Source organism: Entelurus aequoreus, linkage group LG26 (genome assembly GCF_033978785.1).
Source record: "Entelurus aequoreus isolate RoL-2023_Sb linkage group LG26, RoL_Eaeq_v1.1, whole genome shotgun sequence".
NCBI classification, from domain to species: Eukaryota; Metazoa; Chordata; class Actinopteri; order Syngnathiformes; family Syngnathidae; genus Entelurus; species Entelurus aequoreus.
The window spans coordinates 13,281,515-13,309,206 of NC_084756.1; the positions used below are offsets into that span (position 1 = coordinate 13,281,515).

Consider the following 27,692-nt stretch of genomic DNA (forward strand, 5'->3'; position numbering starts at 1 on the left):
CAGCGACAGCAAACGACTTTATTTAATTTAAGCTAAGTTCTTTATTGATAATTATTCGACGAGTCGTTACACATTAAAGTTGTTTTGAGTCCAAACAGGGTGGAAGTAATTACAAAAGCTAAGTGAAATAAATTCATTTTTGGCGTATTGTTATATACAGCTATATTTGATGTGGACTTAATACATGAATAGAGAAAAAACACGTGTAGTTTTTACTTTCTACACTTTTACGCAAAAAACTTTTATCAGAGTAATTTTCCTATTTAGACTTTAAGCCAAGTGAGGCTTTTGTGTACTTAATACATGTACAAGACTAGTAAAAACAAATATTTAATTATTCGCATCCTGTTGTGCCGCCGGGTATTGGTGACGTCACAACTCCACAGCTTTTTCCCCCCCCTTCCTAACAAAACCACCTTCTTTTCTTCTCTTTTTTTCCTGCAACCTGACACGTCTGCCACGTCCAAACTTCCCGGAACGCTAGGAGGAACCTCTGGTAAGTTAGTACCTCCTTCCGACGATGTTCTGCTAACAAAAAGGAATATTTACAGGCTAAAATTGTTTATGATTGCAGCCGCGTGACGCGATGTGTTTGTATGTGTTTTCTATGCGCAAACTATAGTCAACTAACGGTCCCGAACACGTCCAAAACATCAACTTTATGGAGGTAAAAAAAAAGTTTTTAAGGATACCATATGAGTGGAAAAAAGTGATGTGAAACTCTGTTTAAAGTTACATTTGCACAGCAATTTTGATTGATGAAGGTGCAGTACATGTGTGCTGTATGCCTGACCAAAACAAATGAAGAAAAGCAGGGATGCCATTTGGGTCAGTGTATATTTTGGTCATTTAATTTTCGTTTCTTGTATGGAAAATAAAAAATGACTGGTTTATTTGAATTTGATTTGGAAAAAATAAAATAAAAACACATTATTTGTTTGTCAAAAAGTAAAACTAATCTAAAAAACAGTTTGATTTGTTTTTATATATGCGGAACATTTAAAGGCCTACTGAAATGATTTTATTTTTATTTAAACGGGGATAGCAGATCCATTCTATGTGTCATACTTGATCATTTCGCGATAATGCCACATTTTTGCTGAAAGGATTTAGTAGAGAACGTCGACGATAAAGTTCGCAACTTTTGGTCGCTGATAAAAAAAGCCTTGCCTGTACCGGAAGTAGCGTGACGTCACAGGTTGATAGGCTCCTCACATTTCACCATTGTTTACACCAGCAGCGAGAGCGATTCGGACCGAGAAAACGACGATTACCCCATTAATTTGAGCGAGGATGAAAGATTCGTGGATGAGGTACGTGAGAGTGAAGGACTAGAGTGCAGTGCAGGACGTATCTTTTTTCGCTCTGACCGTAACTTAGGTACAAGGGCTCATTGGATTCTACACTTTCTCCTTTTTCTATTGTGGATCACGGATTTGTATTTTAAACCACCTCAGATCCTATATCCTCTTGAAAATGAGAGTCGAGAACGCGAAATGGACATTCACAGTGACTTTTATCTCCACGACAATACATCGGCGAAGCACTTTGGCTACGGAGCTAACGTGATAGCATCGGGCTTAACTGCAGCTAGAAACAAAAGAAATAAACCCCTGACTGGAAGGATAGATAGAAAATCAACAATACTATTAAACCATGGACCTGTAACTACACGGTTAATGCTTTCCAGCCTGGCGAAGCTTAACAATGCTAACGACGCCATTGAAGCTAACTTAGATACGGGACCTCACAGAGCTATGCTAAAAACATTAGCGCTCCACCTACGCCAGCCAGCCCTCATCTGCTCATCAACACCCGTGCTCACCTGCGTTCCAGCGATCGACGGAGCGACGAAGGACTTCACCCGATCATCGATGCGGTCGGCGGCTAGCGTCGGATAGCGCGTCTGCTATCCAAGTCAAAGTCCTCCTGGCTGTGTTGCTGCAGCCAGCCGCTAATACACCGATCCCACCTACAGCTTTCTTCTTTGCAGTCTTCATTGTTCATTAAACAAATTGCAAAAGATTCACCAACACAGATGTCCAGAATACTGTGGAATTTTGCGATGAAAACAGAGCTTTTTGTATTGGATACAATGGTGTCCGAATACTTCCGTTTCAACCATTGACGTCACGCGCATACGTCATCATACATAGACGGGTTTTTTTTGTTTTTTGTTTTTTTTTACATAGACGTTTTCAACCGGAAAATTTCGCGTGAAATTTAAAATTGCACTTTATAAGTTAACCCGGCCGTATTGTTATGTGTTGCAATGTTAAGATTTCATCATTGATATATAAACTATCAGACTGCGTGGTCGGTAGTAGTGGGTTTCAGTAGGCCTTTAAATCCCTAGTAAACAGAAAGGGGGGGAAAAACACCAAAACAAAAGTTTTTTTTCCATGTTCTGACCCTGGCAATTTTTATTTAAAAAAAAAAAGCAGGGATACTACAGTACCTGTGTGCCTGTCCTTCCTCCTTCTCAGCAATTAAAGCTCCAAAGAAGCACCAGAGGAAAGGTTCAGACCGTTTTGACAGCCTTGTGGAGCCGTACAAGAAGAGACTTTTCTCTAAAACTGAGAAAAGCTCTGGTATGAGAAATAACAAGTGGTTCGATAGTTAATTTATACGCAATGTTTGTCGTCTGTACTTGAAGGCGACGTCAGTGGTGCTGATTATAAATATGGTGTTAAACTTTACAATATGTTTGTATGAAACCTCTGTAATTCACCTTGTTGTCCCACCACCAGCAAAGCAAACTAATTTAGATTTTACTTGTAAGTTTGTTTTTTTTATCAAATATAAATGTATTTGGAGCCCTACGCAAAAATAATTTCAAACATGGCACGACAATGACTGACACCTGGATAAATCTATATGCACATATCACATCGAAAGTGGAGGCAAAAAAGGATTTAATCGCACACTATGATACAACAGTATAATGCAGTATTTTTCCTGACAAATCAAATCAAATATTACATAAATATCAAATATTACATAAATATCACATATTAATAAATATACAAATACAAATGTGATATACAAATGAATAAATAATTTGTATAAATAAACGCCAATTTGTACATATATTTTTGAGATTTTAAAATATATACAAATACAATTTATAAATATAAAAATGTGGCATACAAATAAATCAAGAATTTGTATAAATAAACGTGTATTTGTAAATATATTTTTGAGATTTGAATATAAATATGCTTGATTTTGTATTTGTATTGAATTTGCTTATGTGGATCGCTTTTTTGCTTTTGTGTCGATGAGACATTTCTATCACAAACCAGATACACAAATGTGACCTACACTCTCCCCTGAACAACCAGCAGAGGGCACTGCAGCCAGAGCGATTTGGGTCACAGAGCATTATATGCTTTATATGCAAAATGCCCGGAGTTTTCTGCACAAAAACAATCCACGTCTTTACAAAGAGAATGCACAACGGGCCTGAGCCAGCTAACGCTAGCGTTGTATTAGCTAATGCTAATTTATCCAGTTAATCTGAAAGACCGTGCTAGCTGCTTATTTTATTGTATCAATGCCGTTTAATGACCTTGTCCCGATGTAGATACTGATCCCTTATCAGTGCAATGTGTCAAATCATCCCAAAAGTCATGACGTAATATGACCCTCCCTAGTGTGCCTCGGATTGGCTCGCCAGTGTCTGACCATGTCTGTGACCCAGACCGCTCTGGCTGCAGATACAATTCCGTTCAATCCAATATGTTTAATAGTCATGTGTTTATTTTACAGATAATATTACAAAGTTTATATGAAAAGGTAAAAAATAGGTTTATGGATCCAAGTAGGAAGAAAAGTGTTCAGTATCTCCTACAGCAGTAAAGCCATTTCAAAACTGCTATGCGCTTGGGGCATTATTGAAAAAGTAAAGTATTTTAGACAAAACATCTTTAAGAAAAAGGTTTGGCTACAATATATACTTAAATAGTACTGTTTAAGTACTATTTAAGTACGTGTTGCGATGCTGCCAAACTGAACTAAAACTTTTCCAAAAGACATGTTGACTCATCGCTGAATAAAAGGCAGTGACATTGTTGACAGCAGAGGTGAATAAACTGTTTTATAATCAGGTATGTAAGTAAAAGTATGCATGATTCCTGATGATACAGATATCAATCTGATACGATATCAGCCAATACTCCCATATTGGTATCGTATCGGAGATGAAAATTTGTTTCGGGACAGCCCTGAAAAAAGCCCAAGTATGTGTGAAAAATAATCACATTAGAATTAATAGTACCCTTAGTATCGATACAATCCATATTTTGATCAGTATTTTTGTTTGCATTATTTGTTTTATTTATGTACAATTTTATATACTAAAAGACCAAACAATGTCAATGTTTGTTGTCTTACAAGTGTATCATTAGTCCTACATGTATGAAAATTGCTATCCAATATTATCATCTATTTTCTTTTTTTGCTGTAAGTTTTTATTTTTTGTTACAGACCAATATAAAACCAACTGAAAACTGCATATTTAGTTTAAAGAAGGATACAACTTCTGTAAGAGAGATATGCTAAAAAGTGTATCCACGGTTGTGCCTTGACATTCTGTTTTAAAATAAATAAAAATTGTTCAGGGCCCCTCGAAAACAGTTGATGTAATTTTAACAATGTTCTGAACAACATTAACCTCGAATAATAAACTTAATCGCTGATTTTTGTCCTTTTAACTACGCTCGCTTCAGTTTCACGCTATTGGCTGGTGTGACTATATCGTTTATCAACTCCTTCTTCCCCAGCTCAGAATCATGAAAAGGTCGGCCGTGCCCTGGAGCCTGCCAGCAAAACATCTCGCTTGACGGTGCATAACTTGGCCTTCCAGGTAGATCAACATTCATTTGCAAAAGCTATTTTAACAAGTTAAAATAGCTTACTACTCAACAATTATCAACAACAACTCAGGCAATTCTAAAACAATATTTTCCTCTGTTAACCAGCTCCTCAAACCACAATTACCCTCATATTACACATCTACAACTATAAACTGCAACCTTTTCCTTGATATCTAAAATTGACAATATCCACTCGTCTCTCACACCTCTGCACAGCTTCATCTTTGACATCCTGACAACACCCATGACACATCTTACACACTTCACACCCGCAACGCAGCAGGAGGTTGAGAAAATGATCTGCACTTCAAAACCATCCACTTGCTCCCGAGATACCATTCCTTCTCATCTGCTCAAAAGTCACTACCAACTAATTTCCCCCTCATAACCAAAATAAGCAATCCCTCCCTCAAAACTGGCACAGTTTTAAACAGTTCTTATCAAACCCCTTCTGAAAAAAACAACCCTTGATCATAAACCCCTCTGACTCTTGTTCGACATCCCTCCTCATCCTTCTCGACCTATTTGCTGCGTTTGACCACTACATCCTCCTTCACTGTCTCCAGCACTTCATCGGTCTTTCTGACTCTGCCCTTCACTGGTTTCGGTCCTACCTCACTGACAGGACCTAGAGGTTTTGAGAGGTCTTCTACAACTAAAGGACCATGATTGTGTTGTTGAAGCAAGACAGTTTTTTTTACATTTTTGGGTAACGGTCCCCCCCTTACGACATTTTAGCGAAAAAAAACCCCTTTGTCTGCCATTTTCGAGTTTTGTCGGGACTCATGAGGTTTTCAGACGTCTCCTAAAAAAGTTTTAAAAAAATATTAATTTTCTGCCATTTTTGGCTTTTGTCGGGACTCCTAAAGAGGTTTTGAGAAGTTTTCTACAACTACAGGACTAGTATTGTGCTGTTGTAGCAAGACTGTTTTTACATTTTTGAGTAAAGGTCCCCACTTTACGACATTTTTGCGAAAAATAAGTTTTGGAAAAATAAAAATTTTCGGCCATTTTTGGGTTTTACTCCTGATGAGGTTTTCAGACGTCTCCTACAAATACAGGACCAGTATTTTGCTGTTGAAGCAATACAGTTTTTAAGATTTTTGAGTAAGGGTCCCCCTTACGACATTTTATCAAAAAAAGTTTAAAAAAAAAAAAACATTTTCTGCCATTTTCGGCTTTTGTCAGGACTCCTAAAGAGGTTTTGAGAAGTCTTCTACAAACCCCATTTCCGTATGAGTTGGGAAATTGTGTTAGATGTGAATATAAACAGAATACAATGATTTGCAAATCCTTTTCAACCCATATTCAATTGAATGCACTACAAAGACAAGATATTTGATGTTCAAACTCATAAACTTTATTTATTTTTTGCAAATAATAACTTAGAATTTCATGGCTGCAACACGTGCCAAAGTAGTTGGGAAAGGGCATGTTCACCACTGTGTTACATGGCCTTTCCTTTTAACAACACTCACTAAACGTTTGGGAACTGAGGAGACACATTTTTTAAGCTTTTCAGGTGGAATTCTTTCCCATTCTTGCTTGATGTACAGCTTAAGTTGTTCAACAGTCCGGGGTCTCCGTTGTGGTATTTTAGGCTTCATAACGCGCCACACATTTTCAATGGGAGACAGGTCTGGACTACAGGCAGGCCAGTCTAGTACCCGCACTCTTTTACTATGAAGCTACGTTGATGTAACACATGGCTTTGCATTGTCTTGCTGAAATAAGCAGGGGCGTCTATGGTAACGTTGCTTGGATGGCAACATATGTTGCTCCAAAACCTGTATGTACCTTTCAGCATTAATGGCGCCTTCACAGATGTGTAAGTTACCCATGTCTTGGGCACTAATACACCCCCATACCATCACAGATGCTGGCTTTTGAACTTTGCGCCTCTAACAATCCGGATGGTTCTTTTCCTCTTTGGTCCGGAGGACATGACGTCCACAGTTTCCAAAAACAATTTGAAATGTGGACTCGTCAGACCACAGAACACTTTTCCACTTTGTATCAGTCCATCTTAGATGAGCTCAGGCCCAGCGAAGCAGACGGCGTTTCTGGGTGTTGTTGATAAACGGTTTTCGCCTTGCATAGGAGCGTTTTAACTTGCACTTACAGATGTAGCGACCAACTGTAGTTACTGACAGTGGGTTTCTGAAGTGTTCCTGAGCCCATGTGGTGATATCCTTTACACACTGATGTCGCTTGTTGATGCAGTACAGCCTGAGGGATCGAAGGTCACAGGCTTAGCTGCTTATGTGCAGTGATTTCTCCAGATTCTCTGAACCCTTTGATGATATTACGAACCATAGATAGTGAAATCCCTGAATTCCTTGCAATAGCTGGTTGAGAAAGGTTTTTCTTAAACTGTTCAACAATTTTCTCACGCTTTTGTTGACAAAGTGGTGACCCTCGCCCCATCCTTGTTTGTGAATGACTGAGCATCTCATGGAATCTACTTTTATACCCAATCATGGCACCTACCTGTTCACAATTTGCCTGTTCACCTGTGGGATGTTCCAAATAAGTGTTTGATGAGCATTCCTCAACTTTATCAGTATTTATTGCCGCCTTTCCCAACTTCTTTGTCACGTGTTGCTGGCATCAAATTCTAAAGTTAATGATTATTTGCAAAAAAAAAAAGTGTTTATCAGTTTGAACATCAAATATGTTGTCTTTGTAGCATATTCAACTGAATATGGGTGGAAAATGATTTGCAAATCATTGTATTCCGTTTATATTTACATCTAACACAATTTCCCAACTCATATGGAAACGGGGTTTGTACGACTAAAGGACCAGTATTGTGATTTTGAAGCAAGACAGTTTTTTACATTTTGGAGTAAGGGTCCCCACTTTACGACATTTTTGCAAAAAAATACGTTTTGTAAAAATAAACATTTTCTGCCATTTTCGGCTTTTGTCTGGACTCCTGATGAGGTTTTCAGACGTCTCCTACAAATACAGGACCAGTATTTTGCTGTTCAAGCAAGACAGTTTTGAGTAAGGGTCCCCCCTTTTGACATATTAGCGAAAACATTTTTAAAATATATATACATTTTCTGCCATTTTTGGATTTTGTCGGGACTCCTAAAGAGGTTTTAAAAAGTATTTTACAACAAAAAGACCAGTATTGTGCTGTTGAAGCAAGACAGTTTTTTTTTATTTTTGTGTAAGGGGTCCCACCTTACGACATTTTTGCAAAAATAAAAACTTTTCTGCCATTTTCGGGTTGTCGGGAATCCTGATGAGGTTTTCAGACGTCTCCTACAAATACAGGACCAGTATTTTGCTGTGGAAGCAAGACCGTTTTTAAGATTTTGAGTAAGGATCCCCCTTACAACATTTTATCGGAAAAAGTTTCAAAAAAAAAAAAAAAAATTCTGCCATTTTCGGCTTTTGTCCGGACTCCTAAAAATGTTTTGAGAAGTTTTCTACAACTAAAGGACCAGTATTGTGATGTTGAAGCAAGACAGTTTTTTTTAACATTTTTGAGTAAGGGTGCCTCCTTACGACGTTTTTCCGGGGGAAAAAAAGTTTTGGAAAAATAAAAAAATTCTGCCATTTTCGGCTTTTGCCGGGACTCCTGATTAGGTTTTTACGATGTCTCCTACATACAACTAAGGAACCAGTATTGTGCTGTTGAAGTAAGAGTTTTTATTTTTTATTTTTGAGTAAGGGTCCCCCCTTGCGACATTTCAGCGGAAAAAGTAAAAAAAAATTTTTTTTACTGCCATTTTCGGCCGAGGTTTTGAGAAGTCTTCTACAACAAAAGGACCAGTATTGTGTTGTTGAAGCAAGAACGTTTTTTTACATTTTTGTGTAAGGGTCCCCCTTATGACATTTTTGCAAAAAAATAAGTTTCGGAAAAATATTAATTTTCTGCCATTTTCGGCTTTTGTCTGGACTCCTGATGAGGTTTTGCGATGTCTACTACAACTAAGGAACCAGTATTGTGCTGTTGAAGCAAGACCGTTTTTAAAATTTTTGCGTAACGGTCCGCCCTTACGACATTTTTGCGAAAAAAAGTTTTAAAAAAATATACATTTTCTGCCATTTTCGGGTTTTGTCAGGAACTCCTAAATAGGTTTTGAGAGGTTTCATACAACTAAAGGACCAGTATTATACCGTTGAAGCAAGACATTTATTTTTTATTTTTTGGTAAGGGTCCTCCCTCCTTACAACATTTTATCGAAACATTTTTGGAAAAATATACACATTTTCTGCCATTTTCGGCTTTGGTCTGGACTCCTACAAATACAGCACCAGTATTTTGCTGTTCAAGCAAGACGTTTTTTAAATTTTTTGGGTTGAGGTCCGCCCTACGACACTTTAGCGAAAAAAAGTTTTGAAAAAATATAAATTTTCTGCCTTTTTCGGGTTTTGTCGGGACTCCTGATGAGGTTTTGCGATGTCTCCTACAACTAAGGGACCAGTATTGTGCTGTTGAAGCAAGACTTTTTTTTTAAATTTTTGAATAAGGGTCCCCCCTTACGACATTTTGAAATTTTCATGCTAAATCTCGTCCTCACACCGTCACCTGTGGGGTCCAACCCTCTTCACCATCTACATGTTTCCTTTCAGGTGTGTCGTCAGCAGGCATGGAATTATTTTGATATGCTGGTGACACACAACTCTCCGCACTTTCGGGCCCCCACTGACACTGTTGCTCTTCAAAACTCCTGCCTGGAGGAGATAAATGCATGGATGAAACAAAATGTCCTGCAGCTGAATGGCTCAAAAACAGAAGCCATCCAAATTAGTACCCCTTAACAACTCTGCTCATACCCCATTATCTCAGTTTCATTCTCAGGCCACAACATTCCCCTCTCTCCGTCTGTTACCAGCCTAACTTGACCCCCACCTCTTTTTTGACAATCAAGTCTCCCACATCTGAAAAAAAACCTCCTTCTTTCACATCCATAACATCTCCAAACTCCATTCTTACCTCTCCCTCCAAGCTGCAGAGAAGCTCGTCCATGCCTCTGTCTCTTCCAGGTTGGCAAACAGTTTTATTCAGAGCGCATGCCAATCAGGATAAGTCATGGTTGCTAATACCTTAACAAGACTGACTTCAGTCATTTAGTAGGTGTACAAATCATAACAATATGTTCTGTATGATTGGCTTTATTTTCACTTTCACATTTCACTTTGTGACATGCAATTTTACGAGTGGATCCACGATATTGTCTCCAATAGTATTTTTGGTAAAATCGTCAACTGTCCATCAATGTCATCTGTCTCATGTCAAGAGTACAAGCTGGGTGAGCATTTTTACTATGAAGTTAACATGAGTGGCAGTGCATATAAACATAAAAGTGGAGCGGCTAAGCGCAAAGAAAAGGAAAAAAAGAGAGTCTAGCGGTTGCGTTGAATTTATTCCTACTGCGAGGCGCGAACTCAGGTCGCCGACATGAGAGGCAAGGTTGCTGACTACCAAGCTAAAAGCCCAGGCTATTCGCATGATAGCACAAGGCTTAAAGGGCCCGGTCCGGCCCGGCTCTGATTTGTTGTGCCTCTGCATGTGACACCACACTTCATTATATGTAGGGCCATTCCAGGTACATAAAACAGTCAAACTTCAACTGTCCGTTACAACAAAGTGTGCATTTAATGATTTTCTGCAGTTGTATTACAGTTCTGTGTTTACACTAGTTTGAGCAAAATAAAAGTTTAAAAAAATATTTGCCTTTTCATTCTATACATTTAAACACTGCAATTTTTTAAAATTAAACAAGCATACTATTTCACACGTGATTTTTTTTTCTACTGTAAATACAGTATGTTTATAAATGCAAGCAAGTTAAACCAATGCAGCTCTGTCTTGCACTGTGCTGATTCTATTTCAAGTGGATCCAGTAATGAAATCACAGCAATCAACAAGGAGGTTGTCACGGTGACAGAGCGGCTACACGGTCTGGTTTTTCCTCTGAGCACCGTCTAAGACTGATGCTCACCAACAGAGCTGAGACTGGAAACAGCCCTTGCGTGTAATTGAATTTAATGAACACTTTTGCGTTTGTTTTACAGAGCAAAACCTTTTGGACGTTAAGCTGAACCTCAGAGACATGGCAGAAGAGCACAGATAAAACAATGGGTAAATTACCTTTTTTTTTTTAATCAGTAATACATGATATAGTTGGTCTATAGTAAAGGTCATATTCATATGATAAAGATGTTTTGCTGTACTGTATGTGTTGATGTTTTACCTTTATTGTTAAATCAATACAGAGCTCAGATGTTTAATAATTTAGTTTAATAAAATTACTTAATTACATGTAAATAAAACACACATTGCTGACAAGCTTCATTTGAATATTACTATTTCTATTGCTTTAATTTGCATTTCTTTGAATAGACGTAGAACATCAAAGATTTACCTTGATCTGAGTAACATTGCAAATGTGTAAATGACCTTTTTAAAAAGTCCCGGAGACTAGGTTGCCTTTGGGTTGCTATGGTAACTGCTCCACTACAATATACACATGTAAACGCAAACCAAATTGAGGAAGAAAGATGACAATTCAAACCCTCAAAGCACTTAAAGCAGTGGTTATCATTAAAATACGATATGACATGTACTGTAGTGTATGTTTCATAGGTGCATGTGTGACCTGTGGCCTTTCTGACTGTGTCCATTACTTTACGTAATTATATTCATTTCCAGTAAGCAATAGTTAAGTGGCAGTGTTCATGGTGTTACAATAACTAGTGATTAATGACACGTTGTGCGGACGCATATGTGCGACTAATCATGCCAAAGGAAGGGAAGTGTACCGAACAGATCAGTTTCAATATAAAATTGTTGGTAATCTGTCACTTTGGTCAGTGGAGTACATTGTAGTGGTGAGGAACAACAATGAAGTAAACTAAACAATCCTGGATAAGCAAGAAATGTTGAATACATATATAGATACATGTAAACAACATAGGAAGTACATTTTTATATTATACATAACCCAGAAGACTTGGCACTGTAGACAAGAACCGATGTAGGTCTAAGTTACGCGGGAGAATGACAATTGTGCCCGCTCAAGCTAAAAAGAGTTGGTATATTGTTACATGTTGTTGTTCCTGCTTCGTCTACACAAGAAACAAACACAAGTTTTGACTGAACAGTTGACATGCGTGTTTGAGCACCGCTCAGAGACAAATGAGATTGGCTAAAAGATGCGGGGAAGCTGCGGCCTCCAGACAAAGTTGTGAGGCCGGATTTGTTGAATTTGCGTAAATTGGCACGATCGGGACATTGCAAAACCTTGGAGGTACTGTAATTTATGCACCTAATTATAAATTGCAATAACCGGTTTGAATTGAGAACTGTGTTGAATCAACAATCGATTCTGAATCCAGAAGTCGATTCTGAATCAAATCTTTAAACCAAAGAATCGGACTCAAATTGAATTGTGAGTTTGTTGTAGGGTTGTACGGTATACCTGTATTGGTATAGTACCGCGATACTAATGAATCATATACCGCCTCTAAAAAGTACAGGTCCCCCACTCCCCCGCCACCGAGTCGTTGTCACATTGTGACATTGCTGGTTTACTAGCAGAGGAGCATGTTCGGCAGCGCACAATCACGGCGTACTTACAAGCAGACACAGTCTGTAGACAGAAAAGGGAGAACGGGCGCATTTTGGCCTGAAAACTAAAGATAAAGGTGAAGTTATAACACTGAAACGCCCTCAGGAAAAGGTGCTTTAGGACATGGCTAACTAGGTAGCGGCTAAAGTCCTTCCTCATTCTGCAGTGTTGTAGCTACTTCTAAATCACTACCGGTAATCCTCGTCTCCATGGTGACAAGGTGTGTTTCTTACAAGTATCATCCCTGCAGGACGAGGAATAGCTTAACATGTTTTACTTCACACCGTAGCTCACCAGCGTCACAAAGTAAACAAATGCTATGGGTGGATCTACACCTGACATCCACTGTAATGATACCAAGTACAATAGCGTATTTAGTCAATACTACTATACTACTACAAAATATTTTTTCCTTTTTTAAAAATTCATATTATGTTTAAAATCTCAGGAAATATGTCCCCGGACACATGAGGACTTTGAATATGACCAATGTATGATCCTGTAACGACTTGGTATCGGATCAATACCTAAATGTGTGGTATCATCCAAAACTAATGTAAAGCATCCGAACAACAGAAGAATAAGTGATTATTACATTTTAACAGACGTGTAGATAGATGTTAAAACAGAAAATAAGCAGATATTAACAGTAAATGAACAAGTAGATTAATAATTCATTTTCTACCACTTGTCCTTAATAATTTTGACAAAGTAATAGAATGGAAAATAATACAATATTTTACTGCATACGTCAGCAGACTAATTAGGAGCCTTTGTTTGCTTACTTACTACTAAAAGACAAGTTGTCTAGTATGTTCACTATTTTATTTAAGGACAAACTTGCAATAAGAAACATATGTTTAATGTACCCTAAGATGTTTTGTTAAAATAAAGCCAATAATGCAATTTTTTGTGGTCCCCTTTATTTAGAAAAGTATCGAAAAATATTTTGGTACCGCCACCAAAATATTGGTATCGGAACATTAGTTTGTTGTAAGATTAACATCCCTATTCAACACCTTGGTAAATTCACCATGTGGTGAACTACTGTATTTTCACAAATTTTAAATGTCTTCCATCATCAACAGGTTGCTCTCTCCTCCTGTTGGCCAGCACCGTGTCCGGTCTGGGAGGTCTGCTCTATGGTTATGAACTGGCCATTATCTCCGGTGGTTTGCTCCAGCTCAAGGCCCAGTTCCACCTCACCTGCGTCCAGCAGGAGGTGCTGGTCAGCTCTTTGCTGGTCGGCGCACTGCTGTCCTCCCTGGTGGGAGGAACCTTGATCGACCGCTATGGCCGTAGAAAGTCCATCCTCCTCAGTAACGCCCTGATGCTGACTGGCAGCCTCATCCAGCTAATCAGCTCCTATCCTGCGCTGCTGTGTGGCAGGTTCACAGTGGGCGTGTCCATCTGTCTGTCCTCGATGTCCTGCTGCATTTTTGTGTCGGAGATGGTCACCCCCGAGCGTAGGGGATTCCTGGTAACCCTGTACGAAGCTGGGATCACTGTGGGCATCCTGGCAGCCTACACCATGAACTACATCCTGTTTGACTTGGAGAGGGGCTGGACATGGATGTTTGGCCTGGCTGTCGTACCAACCTTGGTTCAGCTTGTGGCTATATGCTTCCTTCCGTCCAACACTGGCAGAAACGAGTGCGACTTAGACCTTACCACTAACACAGATACCCAAGAAGAATGTGACTCGAAGGAACAGGCGCAGTATGATATCAAGTATCTTTTCAAGCGCAAAGACAACATGAGGAGCCGCACCGTGGTCGGGCTGGGACTGGTGCTTTTCCAGCAGTTCACAGGACAGCCCAGCGTTCTCTTCTACGCCTCCACCATCTTTAACTCAGCCGGCTTTCAGAGCGCAGACTCCGCGGTACTAGCCACTGTTGGCGTCGGTCTGGTCAAAGTGCTGGCGACGTTCATCTCCATGGTGTGTTCCGACAGAGTGGGAAGGAGGCCTCTGCTCATCAGTGGATGTTGCGTCATGGCGTTGGGTCTCATAACCATCGGACTTCTTAGCGGATATTCAGTGAAGGACACTCAGGAGCCTTGTAACATAGACCGCGTCATCGACAACAGAACGGGTCAGTTCCAGTTTACCGATGGGAACCATACGCTTTTGAACGCACCGCCGGGCGAGACCAACACAGTCCAAGATGCCGGGGACCAAAAAACCCCAGAACCTCTGGAATTTGCAATGGAAAGTTCTCCTAGTGTTCAGGAAAAGGTTTTCAACTGGATCATTCTTGTGTGCGTAATGGCTGTTGTTGCGGCATACTCCATTGGATTTGGACCAAGTAAGTTACCTTCATTGTCCACACAGTAGGAATGTACAGTAACCATTACTGGTATTCATGATAAACTGCCAGACAGTCAGTATTACTCTTTCAAATTAAGATTAGCGTGAAACTGTGATTGATTACTGCACTTTAATTAACTCATAGATTGATGATACTGCTCATTTCCAGGAGAAGCAGGCTCGTTATTTTGCTTAATTACTAACATGAATGCAGTAACATCATATCCCAAAATAAACTTGTATTAACACATTTCTGCCTGAACAACTAAGATATTAAATGGAACCTACAGGCTGTGCTCTTGTAGCACAGAGTCATCAATGTGAAGATCTACACACGGCTGCATACGTGTCTACAACATGAAGGACATGTAACCCTCGTTTTGCCTAGAAAACTTTCTAAAACTTAACAAATTCAAATGGAATTAGATAAACATATTTAAACAGTCAAATAACAATAGTATGGCTCTTAAAGAGGAAATGCATTTTTTTTATTTTGCCTATCACGTGTGTTTTAAATTTTTTTATGCATTCTAACTCGTAAATAAACGCCCGAAGCAGCTGAGATAGGCTCCAGCACCCCCCGCAACCCTGAATGGGACAAGCGGTAGAAAATGGATGGACGGAACATAAGTTGAATGTCAAAGTTGACCAACTTCTCGGTTTATGGCCACAAAATTTTACTATCCAGGTAAGAGTAGAGGTGGTGGAAATAATTGATTTTTAGATACATCGCAATTCGGACATGGGCGATTGTAAAATCGATTAGTAAACGTTCAAAATCAATTATTTATTTATCGTAAATCAAGTAATACGGACAGTTCAAAAATTTGGATGACTTCAGCGAGCCACCTCACCAAGACATCCAACCCACTCCTTTATTATAAGGCAATTATGTTCAATTTTTGCACCTATTTCCATTAATTTAATAAATGTGATGGGAAATAATTGAACTATTTCTTAATACAAATTCACTATTTTTAAAAGTTGCAAGTGATAAATGCTTATCTGGTGAAACGAAAAGAAATGTAAAACTGCATCAATATACATAAATTAAAGATGCATCGATAATCAATTTTTTATTGAATCATAGCTCCTGAATTGTGATCAAATCTTGAGGTGCCCAAAGATTCCCACCTCTAGGTGCAAGGCATGATTTATAATCTTGAATTACTTAAAATTTTACCGACTCAGAGGTGATGCAGCAGCTCACTGGCTCAGCATGTCAATAAACTAGCATAGGTTTAGCATAGCATAAGTTTGTCTTTTTTTTCTTTCTGTCTGACCAACAGATATTGTGGCCCAACGATGGCTCTATGGTTGAGAAACACTGGTCTACAAGTCATGGTCAAACGTTTTAGGAGTAAGGTTACTTAAACTTGATGCTTCAATAAATGTTTTATTGTTTTCTCTGAGTTATTGTGCACAATCTTTGAGATGCGGCCACAAAAAAGCTTCGAAAATGACCAAGATCATAACTCAAGTGATGACTTGAAACTTCTCACACAAGAGCATCACCGTGTTGGAATGTTTGTGTTATGAAGTGTCTGCTCATCACAATGCATTCCTGTTGTCAAATGGAGAACGGAGGAGAGACGTTGATGTTTATGATTTATGTTTATCAGTGACGTGGCTTCTCCTCAGCGAGATCTTTCCCGCCGCAGTGAGAGGACGAGCGTTCGCACTCAGCAGCTGCTTCAACTGGAGCGCTCACCTCTTGGTCACCTTCACTTTCCTGGATGTGTTCAGTAAGTCCTCCTTTGCTGCCATACAAATATTAGGTTGCATTTGTCTACCTCATTTTTTTGTTTAAAAAAAAAAAAACACTATCGATTGAAAGTTCTCCTTAGAAACACACAGGTCTTTCTAAAGTCTGGACACAAAATTATATACATTGTCAAATTATTATAAAAACAAATTATTTTTTTTAGGTGATTTGCTTGAACGGCTGGTAAGGATAGATTTATTTTAAATGTATTTTTTAATCTGGGGCAGCCCACGGTCTGGATTGCAGACGCAGGCAGGCCGGATCCGGACCGTGGGCTGTAGTTTTAGGACCCCTGCTTTAGGGAGACTATTTCCACATCATCTAATAATATCTAACAATAATAGATTTTTATGGAGCCTTTTCTCATATTTAAGCAAATTGTGTTTTGATATTTGTGTTGACAGATGCAGTCGGTCTGGGCGGAACGTTCCTCATGTATGGTGTGATCTCGGTGGTGGCCGCCATTTTCTTCTACTTTTTGCTGCCAGAAACCAAAGGCAAGACGCTGGACCAGATCGACAAGGAGCTGCGCTTCAACAGGTAACTTCTTCGTTAAAAAAAATCATAAATGAAAAATGAAGCGTTTTGCGGATTTCTTGATTTTAGAGCCATATAGGAGCTTAAAGGGGAATTGCACATTTTGGGGAATTTTGCCTATTGTTCACAATCATTATGAAAGACATGACCATGGATTTTTGTTTTTTTAATGCATTCTAAATATTTTTAAAAATGTCATCAAAAGTCATCTTACAAAGGAGTTTATGGGAGTTGTTCAGTTCTGCCTACAAAGCTCCTAAAAAACATCCAAACACCTCCATTGAAGTTGTATATACATGATGTAAGTATATATGTAATGTAGTAATAGTAATATTTATAATAACATTTAATATTTACGTGTTTTGATCATGTTAAGCATACACGGCACATTAATTTAAAAAACGCATCACAGAGTTCGCTTTTTTTTTCTTCATCACTGATTATTACTCACGGCAGACTTTATGAGAGACAGCAAACATAACAAAACATCACTTACTGTACAATGTCTGATGTCGTTAGGATGCTGACTGCCGCGACGTTCATACATTCACATTTCGGTGAAGAATGACTCATAATCCTCACGAAGAAACAAGGTGGATTATATTCTAAGTAATCTACTTTTCTGGTGTGATGCATGATTTATGATCTAGAATACATTTACAGGGAGCAAGGAAGCAAAGAAACAGCAGACCACTCGATGATGTAAACATTACAGAAGTGTCCCACACACCGGATTGTAAATAATGTAAATAATTCAATGTATATACTCTGATGATTGTCTTGTGTGATGACTGTATTATGATGATAGTATATATCTGTATCATGATTCAATTGAAGTGGACCCCGACTTAAACAAGTTGAAAAACGTATTCGGGTGTGGTCAATTGTACGGAATATGTACTGTACTGTGCAATCTACTAATAAAAGTCTCAATCAATCAAAAAACACACAAGCTTGTGATCACAGCACCGCTATAAACAGTTGGTCTGCGTTTGCACTTTTAATAACAATATCACTAATACTTCATTAATATTAAAATCACAAAATGTAAATAGAGTATTGTCTGCGCTTTTTTAATGATTATTTATCGGATTTATGGTCGAAATAGAGGATCTCCCATTTGCTGTGCTGTAAGCGGACTTTAACTTACGTTTATTTAATGTTTAGAATGCATTAAAAAAAATCCATATGTCATCATGTCTTTCATAATGATTGTGAACGATACGCAACATTCCAAAAAAGGTGCATTCCAAATAGTTTTCTAAATTGTTTTGTTGAAATCTCTGTATTATCTTTAGTGCTAAATAAGACAAACATTATTTTATCCCTTTGAATGCCCATTTGATCCGTTTACACTAGGTAATGTTGTATTTTTGCACGTGACTGAAACATTGAAGAGTGGGACTATCCAGGGCTAGCTGCAGTGTGCTCAATCAACCACCAGGTGGCACTTTTTAGGTCAGTAGTGCATTCTTCACTCTCGCTTTAAAAGTGAGGGGATATTGCAAAAACTAACGCAGATGTCAGTTTTTTTTATTTGGAAAAAAATGCTTAACATGATCTATTCTCCATACAGTAAATGTTAAAGGGCTTATATCAGGCCTAAATATACATAAGATTAGTAAAAGAACTAACTTGTGAAAAGGCATGATTCTATTGTGTTTGTATATTATACTGAAATTGTGTAGGTTTAAAAATGTAAGTTATAATTGTCCCATGATATACAATATAATGCAATTCAACAACACATCAAAACTAGTTTTATCTTACCGGTATATATATTTAGGCCTTATCTTTAGACCTTAGCCTTGTAACATTTACTATATGGATTCATCATGTTATGCAATTTTTTTCTAAATAAAAAAAAAATTACAATTGAATCGAATGGGCATACAAATGGTTAAAATAAAATGAAAAAATAAAATAAAAACATGGCTTATTTGCTATATTTTAGGACTAAAGTTGATTAAGAGATTTGAGAAAGAAAAAAAGAAGTAGAAAAATTATGAATCCAAAACTCTTAAGTACTTCCTTTAGCTACTCTATGGCTTTAAACAAATGCCCAGTATTTGAAATGAAAATATTCAAATTAAACATGAAAAAACTCTTCTTAGAGAAAAAAAGTCCAGTTGAATCGAATGGGCATACAAATGGTTAAAATAAAATTGAAAAAAATAAAAACATGGCTTGTTTGCTATATTTTACGACTAAAATTAATTAAGAGATTTGAGGGAAAAAAAAAAGTAGAAAATTTATGAATCCAAAACTCTTAAAGACCTACTGAAATTAAATTGTTTTATTAAAAGGGGGATAGCAGATCCATTATATGTGTCATACTTGATCATTTCGCGATATTGCCATATTTTTGCTGAAAGGATTTAGTAGAAAACATCAACGATAAAGTTCGCAACTTTTGGTCGCTGATAAAAAAAGCCTTGCCTGTACCGGAAGTAGCGTGATGTCACAGGTTGAAAGGCTCCTCACATTTCCCCATTGTTTACACCAGCAGCGAGAGCGATTCGGACCGAGAAAGCGACGATTACCCCATTAATTTGAGCGAGGATGAAAGATTCGTGGATGAGGAACGTGAGAGTGAAGGACTAGAGTGCAGTGCAGGACGTATCTTTTTTCGCTCTGACCGTAACTTGGGTAAAAGGGCTCATTGGATTCCACACTTTCTCCTTTTTCTATTGTGGATCACGGATTTGTATTTTAAACCACCTCGGATACTATATCCTCTTGAAAATGAGAGTCGAGAACGCGAAATGGACATTCACAGTGACTTTTATCCCCACGACAATACATCGGTGAAGCACTTTAGCTACGGAGCTAACGTGATAGTATCGTGCTTAAATGCAGATAGAAACAAAAGAAATAAGCCCCTGACTGGAAGGATAGACAGAAGATCAACAATACTAAGGCTGAAACGACGCGTCGACATAGTCGACGTCATCGGTTACGTAAATACGTCTCATATTTACGTCACACTACCGTCATGGTGGACCGCAAAGCAGACGGTGCGAGCGAGGGGGAAAAAATCACGCCAAAAGTGTGGGAGTATTTCAATACATGGCCTAATAATGTTGTTGTATGCACACTGTGTCGAGCGGAAATGGCCTATCATAGCAGCACAACGGCTATGAACGAACATTTGAAAAGAAAACCATCAACTAGTCAATCGTCCGCGTGAGTGTACGTTGTCATCATTACACAAAAATATGAATGTGTCATTTGTATCTGCTAGGGGTGTAACGGTACGTGTTTTGTATTGAACCGTTTCGGTACGGGGGTGTACCGAACGAGTTCCTAAGCTAAAGCTAAAGTCTTAACAAGCTGCTTTGCTCCTTCTGCCTCTGTCTCAGCACGCAGCATTGTCCCACCCACACAACCAACTGATTGGTACACAGAAAGCGTTATCAGCCAATCAGCAGTGCATATTCAAAACGTTACCAGACAATCAGCAGTGCGTATTCAGAGCGCATGTAGTCAGCGCTTCAGCGTGGAGCAGATAGGTGTTTAGCAGGTGAGCATCAGGCAGCGGACTCTCCCCAAATGATAATAAACACCTCCCAGTCAACTACTAGTAACATCACTATGAGCCCGTTGACCTTCTAGAAACTTAAACTGCAGCTCAGCTCGCTCGCAGTCCTGGCTTGAGGTGAAGGCTAATTACCTCTCACTTCCAGCCACATCGACCCCTTCTGAGCGCCTATTTTCAGCTGCTGGGAATATTGTAAACAAGAAAAGAACCAGAGCATGTAGACATGCTAACCTTTCTTCATTACAACTGTTAGTCACTCACTGGAATGAGTAGAATTGGTTATTGTGTACTGTGTTGGACTGGATGTTTATTTTGCACATTTTAAAAGCAATACTTAATGTTTACAGTGCTCCAGAATATTTAGATTGGCACTTTTTTGTATTGGATGTTTATCTTTATTTTTGCACATTTTAGCAAATAAGTAATACTTTCACTTTTGTTGAAATGTTTACACTGTTGTTACAGAATATTTCGTTTTGCCCTTTTTTGTATTGGATGTTTATCTTTATTTTTGCACATTTTAAAGCAAAATAAGCAATACTTTTACTTTTGAAATGCTTGTACTATTGCAGAATATTAAGATTTGCACTGGATGTTTACTTTTATATTTGCACATTAAAAAGCAAATAAGCTACTTTTAATTTTGTTAAATGTTAAAAGTTTTAAATGTTTACATTGTTACAGAATATTTTGTCATGTTGTTGTCAATGTTGACTGAGTGGCCATACTTCTTTTTTTTTTGTAAATAAAAGCCATGCCTTTTGAAAAAACGGGCCTACATTTATTTTTTCATCTTCATTTTAAATTAAAAAAATAATCGGTAAAAGGAAAAATAATCTATAGATTAATCGGAAAAAAATAATCTATAGATTAACCGATTAATCGAAAAAATAATCTATAGATTAATCGATAGAAAAATAATCGTTAGCTGCAGCCTTAAACAATACCACTATCAGGAGACACCGAACCAAACACTGGACCTGTAAATACACGGTTAATGCTGTGCCGCCTGTCGAAGCCTAGCAATGCTGTTGCTAACGACGCCATTGAAGCTAACTTAGCTACGGGGACCTTGTCAGAGCTATGATAAAAACATTAGCGCTCCACCTACACCAGCCCTCATCTGCTCATCAACACCCGTGCTCACCTGCGTTCCAGTGATCGACAACGCGACGAAGGACTTCACCCGATCATCGATGCGGTCGGCGGCTAGCGTCGGATAGCGCGTCTTCTATCCAACTCAAAGTCCTCCTGGTTGTGTTGCTGCAGCCAGCCGCTAATACACCAATCCCACCTACAACTTTCTTCTTTGCAGTCTCCATTGTTCATTAAACAAATTGCAAAAGATTCACCAACACAGATGTCCAGAATACTGTGGTTTTTTGCGATGAAAACAGAGCTGTTTGTATTGAGAAACAATATGTCCGAATACTTCCGTTTCAACCCTTGACGTCACGCGCAAACGTCATCATACACAGACGTTTTCAACCGGAAGTTTCCTGGGAAATTTTAAATTGCACTTTATAAGTTAACCCGGCCGTATTGGCATGTGTTGCAATGTTAAGATTTCATCATTGATATATAAACTATCAGACTGCGTGGTCGGTAGTAGTGGCTTTCAGTAGGCCTTTAAGGACTTCCTTTAGCTACTCTATGGCTTTAAACAAATTCCCAGTATTTGAAATGAAAATATTCAAATTAAACATGAAAAAACTCCTCTTAGAGGAAAAAAAAGTCCAGTTGAAGTAACACAACCAAAGTGCTGGCCAAACATTTGAGCAAAAAAAAAAACATACAAGGAGAAGAGAGTCCCCAACATTCTTAAGGGTTGTGACCATGGACGCCATGTTGAACTGCTGCTGTCTGCAGGTTTCATCGCAACGTGAAGCAGCGCGTCTTCATCAGAACGTCTTCTTTTCAGCATCGCTACCAAAGAGTCCGCTGTCAAGCCAAGAGTCCGTAGGAAAACATCAACAATGATCCATGAATCGTTTTAACTCACCTTGAGTCTTGTGTGGGTACTAAGGGAACAGCTCTAAAATGGTTCCAGTCATTTTTGACCAGCAGGAGTTTGTCCAATACTCCTCCTCTGAGTCTACCTTAACCTCCTAAGACCCAGCGTCCTCCGAAGTGGACATTCATGTTAAGTATATAACTTTCTGAGAACAAACGTCCTCCAAAGTGGACATTTGTGTCAAACAAAGTGGACAGTTGTGTTAAGTATATAACTTCCTGAGAACAAACGTCCTCCAAAGTGGATGTTTGTGTCAAGCATAGTGGACATTTGTGTTGAGTTTATAATCTCCAGAGACCCAGCGTCCTCTGAAGTGGACATTTGTGTCAAGCAGAGTGGACATTTATGTTAAGTTTGTGACCTCCTAAGAATCAGCGTCCTCTAAAGTGGACAGTTGTGTCAAGCAGAGTGGACAATTATGTTAAGTCTATAACTTCCTGAGAACAAACGTCCTCCAAAGTGGACATTTGTGTTAAGCATAGTGGACAATTGTGTTGAGTTTATAATCTCCAGAGACCCAGCGTCCTCTGAAGTGGACATTCATGTTAAGTTTGTGACCTCCTAAGAATCAGCGTCCTCTAAGATGGACATTTATGTTAAGTCTATAACTTCCTGAGAACAAACGTCCTCCAAAGTGGACATTTATGTCAAGCATAGTGGACAATTGTGTTGAGTTTATAATCTCCAGAGACCCAGCGTCCTCTGAAGTGGACATTTGTGTCAAGCATAGTGGACATTTGTGTTGAGTTTATAATCTCCAGAGACCCAGCGTCCTCTGAAGTGGACATTTGTGTCAAGCAGAGTGGACATTTATGTTAAGTCTATAACTTCCTGAGAACAAACGTCCTCCAAAGTGGACATTTATGTCAAGCATAGTGGACAATTGTGTTGAGTTTATAATCTCCAGAGACCCAGCGTCCTCTGAAGTGGACATTTGTGTCAAGCAGAGTGGACATTTATGTTAAGTTTGTGACCTCCTAAGAATCAGCGTCCTCTAAGGTGGACAGTTGTGTCAAGCAGAGTGGACATTTATGTTAAGTCGATAACTTCCTGAGAACAAACGTCCTCCAAAGTGGACATTTGTGTTAAGCATAGTGGACAATTATGTTGAGTTTATAATCTCCAGAGACCCAGCGTCCTCTGAAGTGGACATTCATGTTAAGTTTGTGACCTCCTAAGAATCAGCGTCCTCTAAGATGGACATTTATGTTAAGTCTATAACTTCCTGAGAACAAACGTCCTCCAAAGTGGACATTTATGTCAAGCATAGTGGACAATTGTGTTGAGTTTATAATCTCCAGAGACCCAGCGTCCTCTGAAGTGGACATTTGTGTCAAGCAAAGTGGACATTTATGTTAAGTTTGTGACCTCCTAAGAATCAGCGTCCTCTAAGGTGGACAGTTGTGTCAAGCAGAGTGGACATTTATGTTAAGTCGATAACTTCCTGAGAACAAACGTCCTCCAAAGTGGACATTTGTGTTAAGCATAGTGGACAATTGTGTTGAGTTTATAATCTCCAGAGACCCAGCGTCCTCTGAAGTGGACATTCATGTTAAGTTTGTGACTTCCTGAGAGTCAGCGTCCTCTAAGATGGACATTTATGTTAAGTCTATAACTTCCTGAGAACAAACGTCCTCCAAAGTGGACATTTGTGTCAAGCATAGTGGACAATTGTGTTGAGTTTATAATCTCCAGAGACCCAGCGTCCTCTGAAGTGGACATTTGTGTCAAGCATAGTGGACATTTGTGTTGAGTTTATAATCTCCAGAGACCCAGCGTCCTCCAAAGTGGACATTTGTGTCAAGCAGAGTGGACATTTATGTTAAGTCTATAACTTCCTGAGAACAAACGTCCTCCAAAGTGGACATTTGTGTCAAGCATAGTGGACAATTGTGTTGAGTTTATAATCTCCAGAGACCCAGCGTCCTCTGAAGTGGACATTTGTGTCAAGCATAGTGGACATTTGTGTTGAGTTTATAATCTCCAGAGACCCAGCGTCCTCCAAAGTGGACATTTGTGTCAAGCAGAGTGGACATTTATGTTAAGTCTATAACTTCCTGAGAACAAACGTCCTCCAAAGTGGACATTTATGTCAAGCATAGTGGACAATTGTGTTGAGTTTATAATCTCCAGAGACCCAGCGTCCTCTGAAGTGGACATTTGTGTCAAGCAGAGTGGACATTTATGTTAAGTTTGTGACCTCCTAAGAATCAGCGTCCTCTAAGGTGGACAGTTGTGTCAAGCAGAGTGGACATTTATGTTAAGTCGATAACTTCCTGAGAACAAACGTCCTCCAAAGTGGACATTTGTGTTAAGCATAGTGGACAATTGTGTTGAGTTTATAATCTCCAGAGACCCAGCGTCCTCTGAAGTAGACATTCATGTTAAGTTTGTGACTTCCTAAGAGTCAGCGTCCTCTAAGATGGACATTTATGTTAAGTCTATAACTTCCTGAGAACAAACGTCCTCCAAAGTGGACATTTGTGTCAAGCATAGTGGACAATTGTGTTGAGTTTATAATCTCCAGAGACCCAGCGTCCTCTGAAGTGGACATTTGTGTCAAGCAGAGTGGACATTTATGTTAAGTCTATAACTTTCTGAGAACAAACGTCCTCCAAAGTGGACATTTGTGTTAAGCATAGTGGACAATTGTGTTGAGTTTATAATCTCCAGAGACCCAGCGTCCTCTGAAGTGGACATTCATGTTAAGTTTGTGACCTAAGAATCAGCGTCCTCTAAGATGGACATTTATGTTAAGTCTATAACTTCCTGAGAACAAACGTCCTCCAAAGTGGACATTTATGTCAAGCATAGTGGACAATTGTGTTGAGTTTATAATCTCCAGAGACCCAGCGTCCTCTGAAGTGGACATTTGTGTCAAGCAGAGTGGACATTTATGTTAAGTCTATAACTTCCTGAGAACAAACGTCCTCCAAAGTGGACATTTGTGTTAAGCATAGTGGACAATTGTGTTGAGTTTATAATCTCCAGAGACCCAGCCTCCTCTGAAGTGGACATTCATGTTAAGTTTGTGACCTAAGAATCAGCGTCCTCTAAAATGGACATTTATGTTAAGTCTATAACTTCCTGAGAACAAACGTCCTCCAAAGTGGACATTTATGTCAAGCATAGTGGACAATTGTGTTGAGTTTATAATCTCCAGAGACCCAGCGTCCTCTGCAGTGGACAGTTGTGTCAAGCATAGTGGACAATTGTGTTGAGTTTATAATCTCCAGAGACCCAGCGTCCTCTGAAGTGGACATTTGTGTCAAGCAGAGTGGACATTTATGTTAAGTTTGTGACCTCCTAAGAATCAGCGTCCTCTAAGGTGGACAGTTGTGTCAAGCAGAGTGGACATTTATGTTAAGTCGATAACTTCCTGAGAACAAACGTCCTCCAAAGTGGACATTTGTGTTAAGCATAGTGGACAATTGTGTTGAGTTTATAATCTCCAGAGACCCAGCGTCCTCTGCAGTGGACAGTTGTGTCAAGCATAGTGGACAATTGTGTTGAGTTTATAATCTCCAGAGACCCAGCGTCCTCTGAAGTGGACAGTTGTGTCAAGCAGAGTGGACATTTATGTTAAGTTTGTGACCTCCTAAGAATCAGCGTCCTCTAAGGTGGACAGTTGTGTCAAGCAGAGTGGACATTTATGTTATGTCTATAACTTCCTGAGAACAAACGTCCTCCAAAGTGGACATTTGTGTCAATCTTAGTGGACAATCGTGTTGAGTTTATAATCTCCAGAGACCCAGCGTCCTCTGAAGTGGACATTTGTGTCAAGCAGAGTGGACATTTATGTTAAGTCTATAACTTCCTGAGAACAAACGTCCTCCAGAGTGGACATTTGTGTCAAGCATAGTGGACATTTGTGGTGAGTTTATAATCTCCAGAGACCCAGCGTCCTCTGAAGTGGACATTTGTGTCAAGCAGAGTGGACATTTATGTTAAGTTTGTGACCTCCTAAGAATCAGCGTCCTCTAAGGTGGACATTTATGTCAAGCAGAGTGGACATTTATGTTAAGTCGATAACTTCCTGAGAACAAACGTCCTCCAAAGTGGACATTTGTGTTAAGCATAGTGGACAATTGTGTTGAGTTTATAATCTCCAGAGACCCAGCGTCCTCTGAAGTGGACATTCATGTTAAGTTTGTGACCTCCTAAGAATCAGCGTCCTCTAAGATGGACATTTATGTTAAGTCTATAACTTCCTGAGAACAAACGTCCTCCAAAGTGGACATTTGTGTCAAGCATAGTGGACAATTGTGTTGAGTTTATAATGAACTTCACACAGATGTCCACTCTGCTTGACACAAATGTCCACTTCAGAGGACGCTGGGTCTAGAAAGCGTCTAGAGGACATCTGTGTTAAGTGCGTAACCTCTGGAGAAACCAGCGTGCTTCCAGTAGACATTTGTGTTTAGATACACATTCTCCTACGAACTAGCGTCCCTCGAAGTGGACATTTGTGTCAAGCAGAGTGGACGTGTTTAGTTTTTCACCTACTGAGAATCAGCGTCCTCTGCAGTGGACATGAACTTAACACAAATGACCACTGCAGAGGACACCGTTTCTTACAAGATTACACACTTAACACAGATGTCCACTGGAGAGGACGCTGATTCTTAGGAGGTCACAAACTTAACATAAATGTCCACTTCAGAGGACACTGGGTCTCTGGAGATTATAAACTCAACACAAATGTCTACTCTGCTTGACACAAATGTCCATTTTGGAGGGCGTTTGTTCTCAGAAAGTTATATACCGTATTTTTCGGAACTATAAGTCGCAGTTTTTTTCATAGTTTGGCCGGGGGTGCGACTTATACTCAGGAGCGACTTATGTGTGAAATGATTAACACATTACCGTAAAATACAAAATAATATTATTTAGCTCATTCACGTAAGAGACTAGACGTATAAGATTTCATCGGATTTAGCGTATTTGAATGACTCTTACCATAATATGTTACGTTAACATACCAGGCACCTTCTCAGTTGGTTATTTATGTGTCATATAACGTACTTATTCAGCCTGTTGTTCACTATTCTTTATTTA

General features: G+C 39.0%; 1 protein-coding gene across 8 annotated transcripts; it reads left to right on the top strand.

The window, feature by feature from the left end:
* Positions 1 to 27,300, top strand: slc2a10 (solute carrier family 2 member 10). Of its 8 annotated transcripts, XM_062037721.1 has the most exons (8): positions 1 to 496; positions 4,785 to 4,867; positions 10,914 to 10,980; positions 13,558 to 14,775; positions 16,400 to 16,522; positions 16,947 to 17,082; positions 17,599 to 17,672; positions 17,743 to 18,839. In XM_062037721.1, exons 3-7 carry the CDS (start codon positions 10,977 to 10,979, stop codon positions 17,645 to 17,647), a joined length of 1,530 nt encoding a protein of 509 aa, XP_061893705.1. In that variant the 5' UTR covers positions 1 to 496; positions 4,785 to 4,867; positions 10,914 to 10,976; the 3' UTR covers positions 17,648 to 17,672; positions 17,743 to 18,839. The 8 variants fall into 8 exon arrangements, with proteins under 8 accessions (XP_061893705.1, XP_061893703.1, XP_061893701.1 ...); XM_062037719.1 differs by lacking the exons at positions 4,785 to 4,867; positions 17,599 to 17,672; positions 17,743 to 18,839 and adding exons at positions 623 to 667; positions 22,490 to 27,300; XM_062037717.1 differs by lacking the exons at positions 17,599 to 17,672; positions 17,743 to 18,839 and adding an exon at positions 22,490 to 27,300.
* The last annotated feature ends 392 nt before the right edge of the window (positions 27,301 to 27,692 follow it).

What these genes read in the sequence shown, in the direction of transcription:
- slc2a10 (XM_062037719.1), top strand. An exon ending in CACTTTCCTGGATGTGTTCA is followed by an intron (nt 16,523 to 16,946) that starts GTAAGTCCTCCT and finishes TTGTGTTGACAG; the next exon opens with ATGCAGTCGGTCTGGGCGGA. An exon ending in AAGGAGCTGCGCTTCAACAG is followed by an intron (nt 17,083 to 22,489) that starts GTAACTTCTTCG and finishes TGCTGTCTGCAG; the next exon opens with GTTTCATCGCAACGTGAAGC.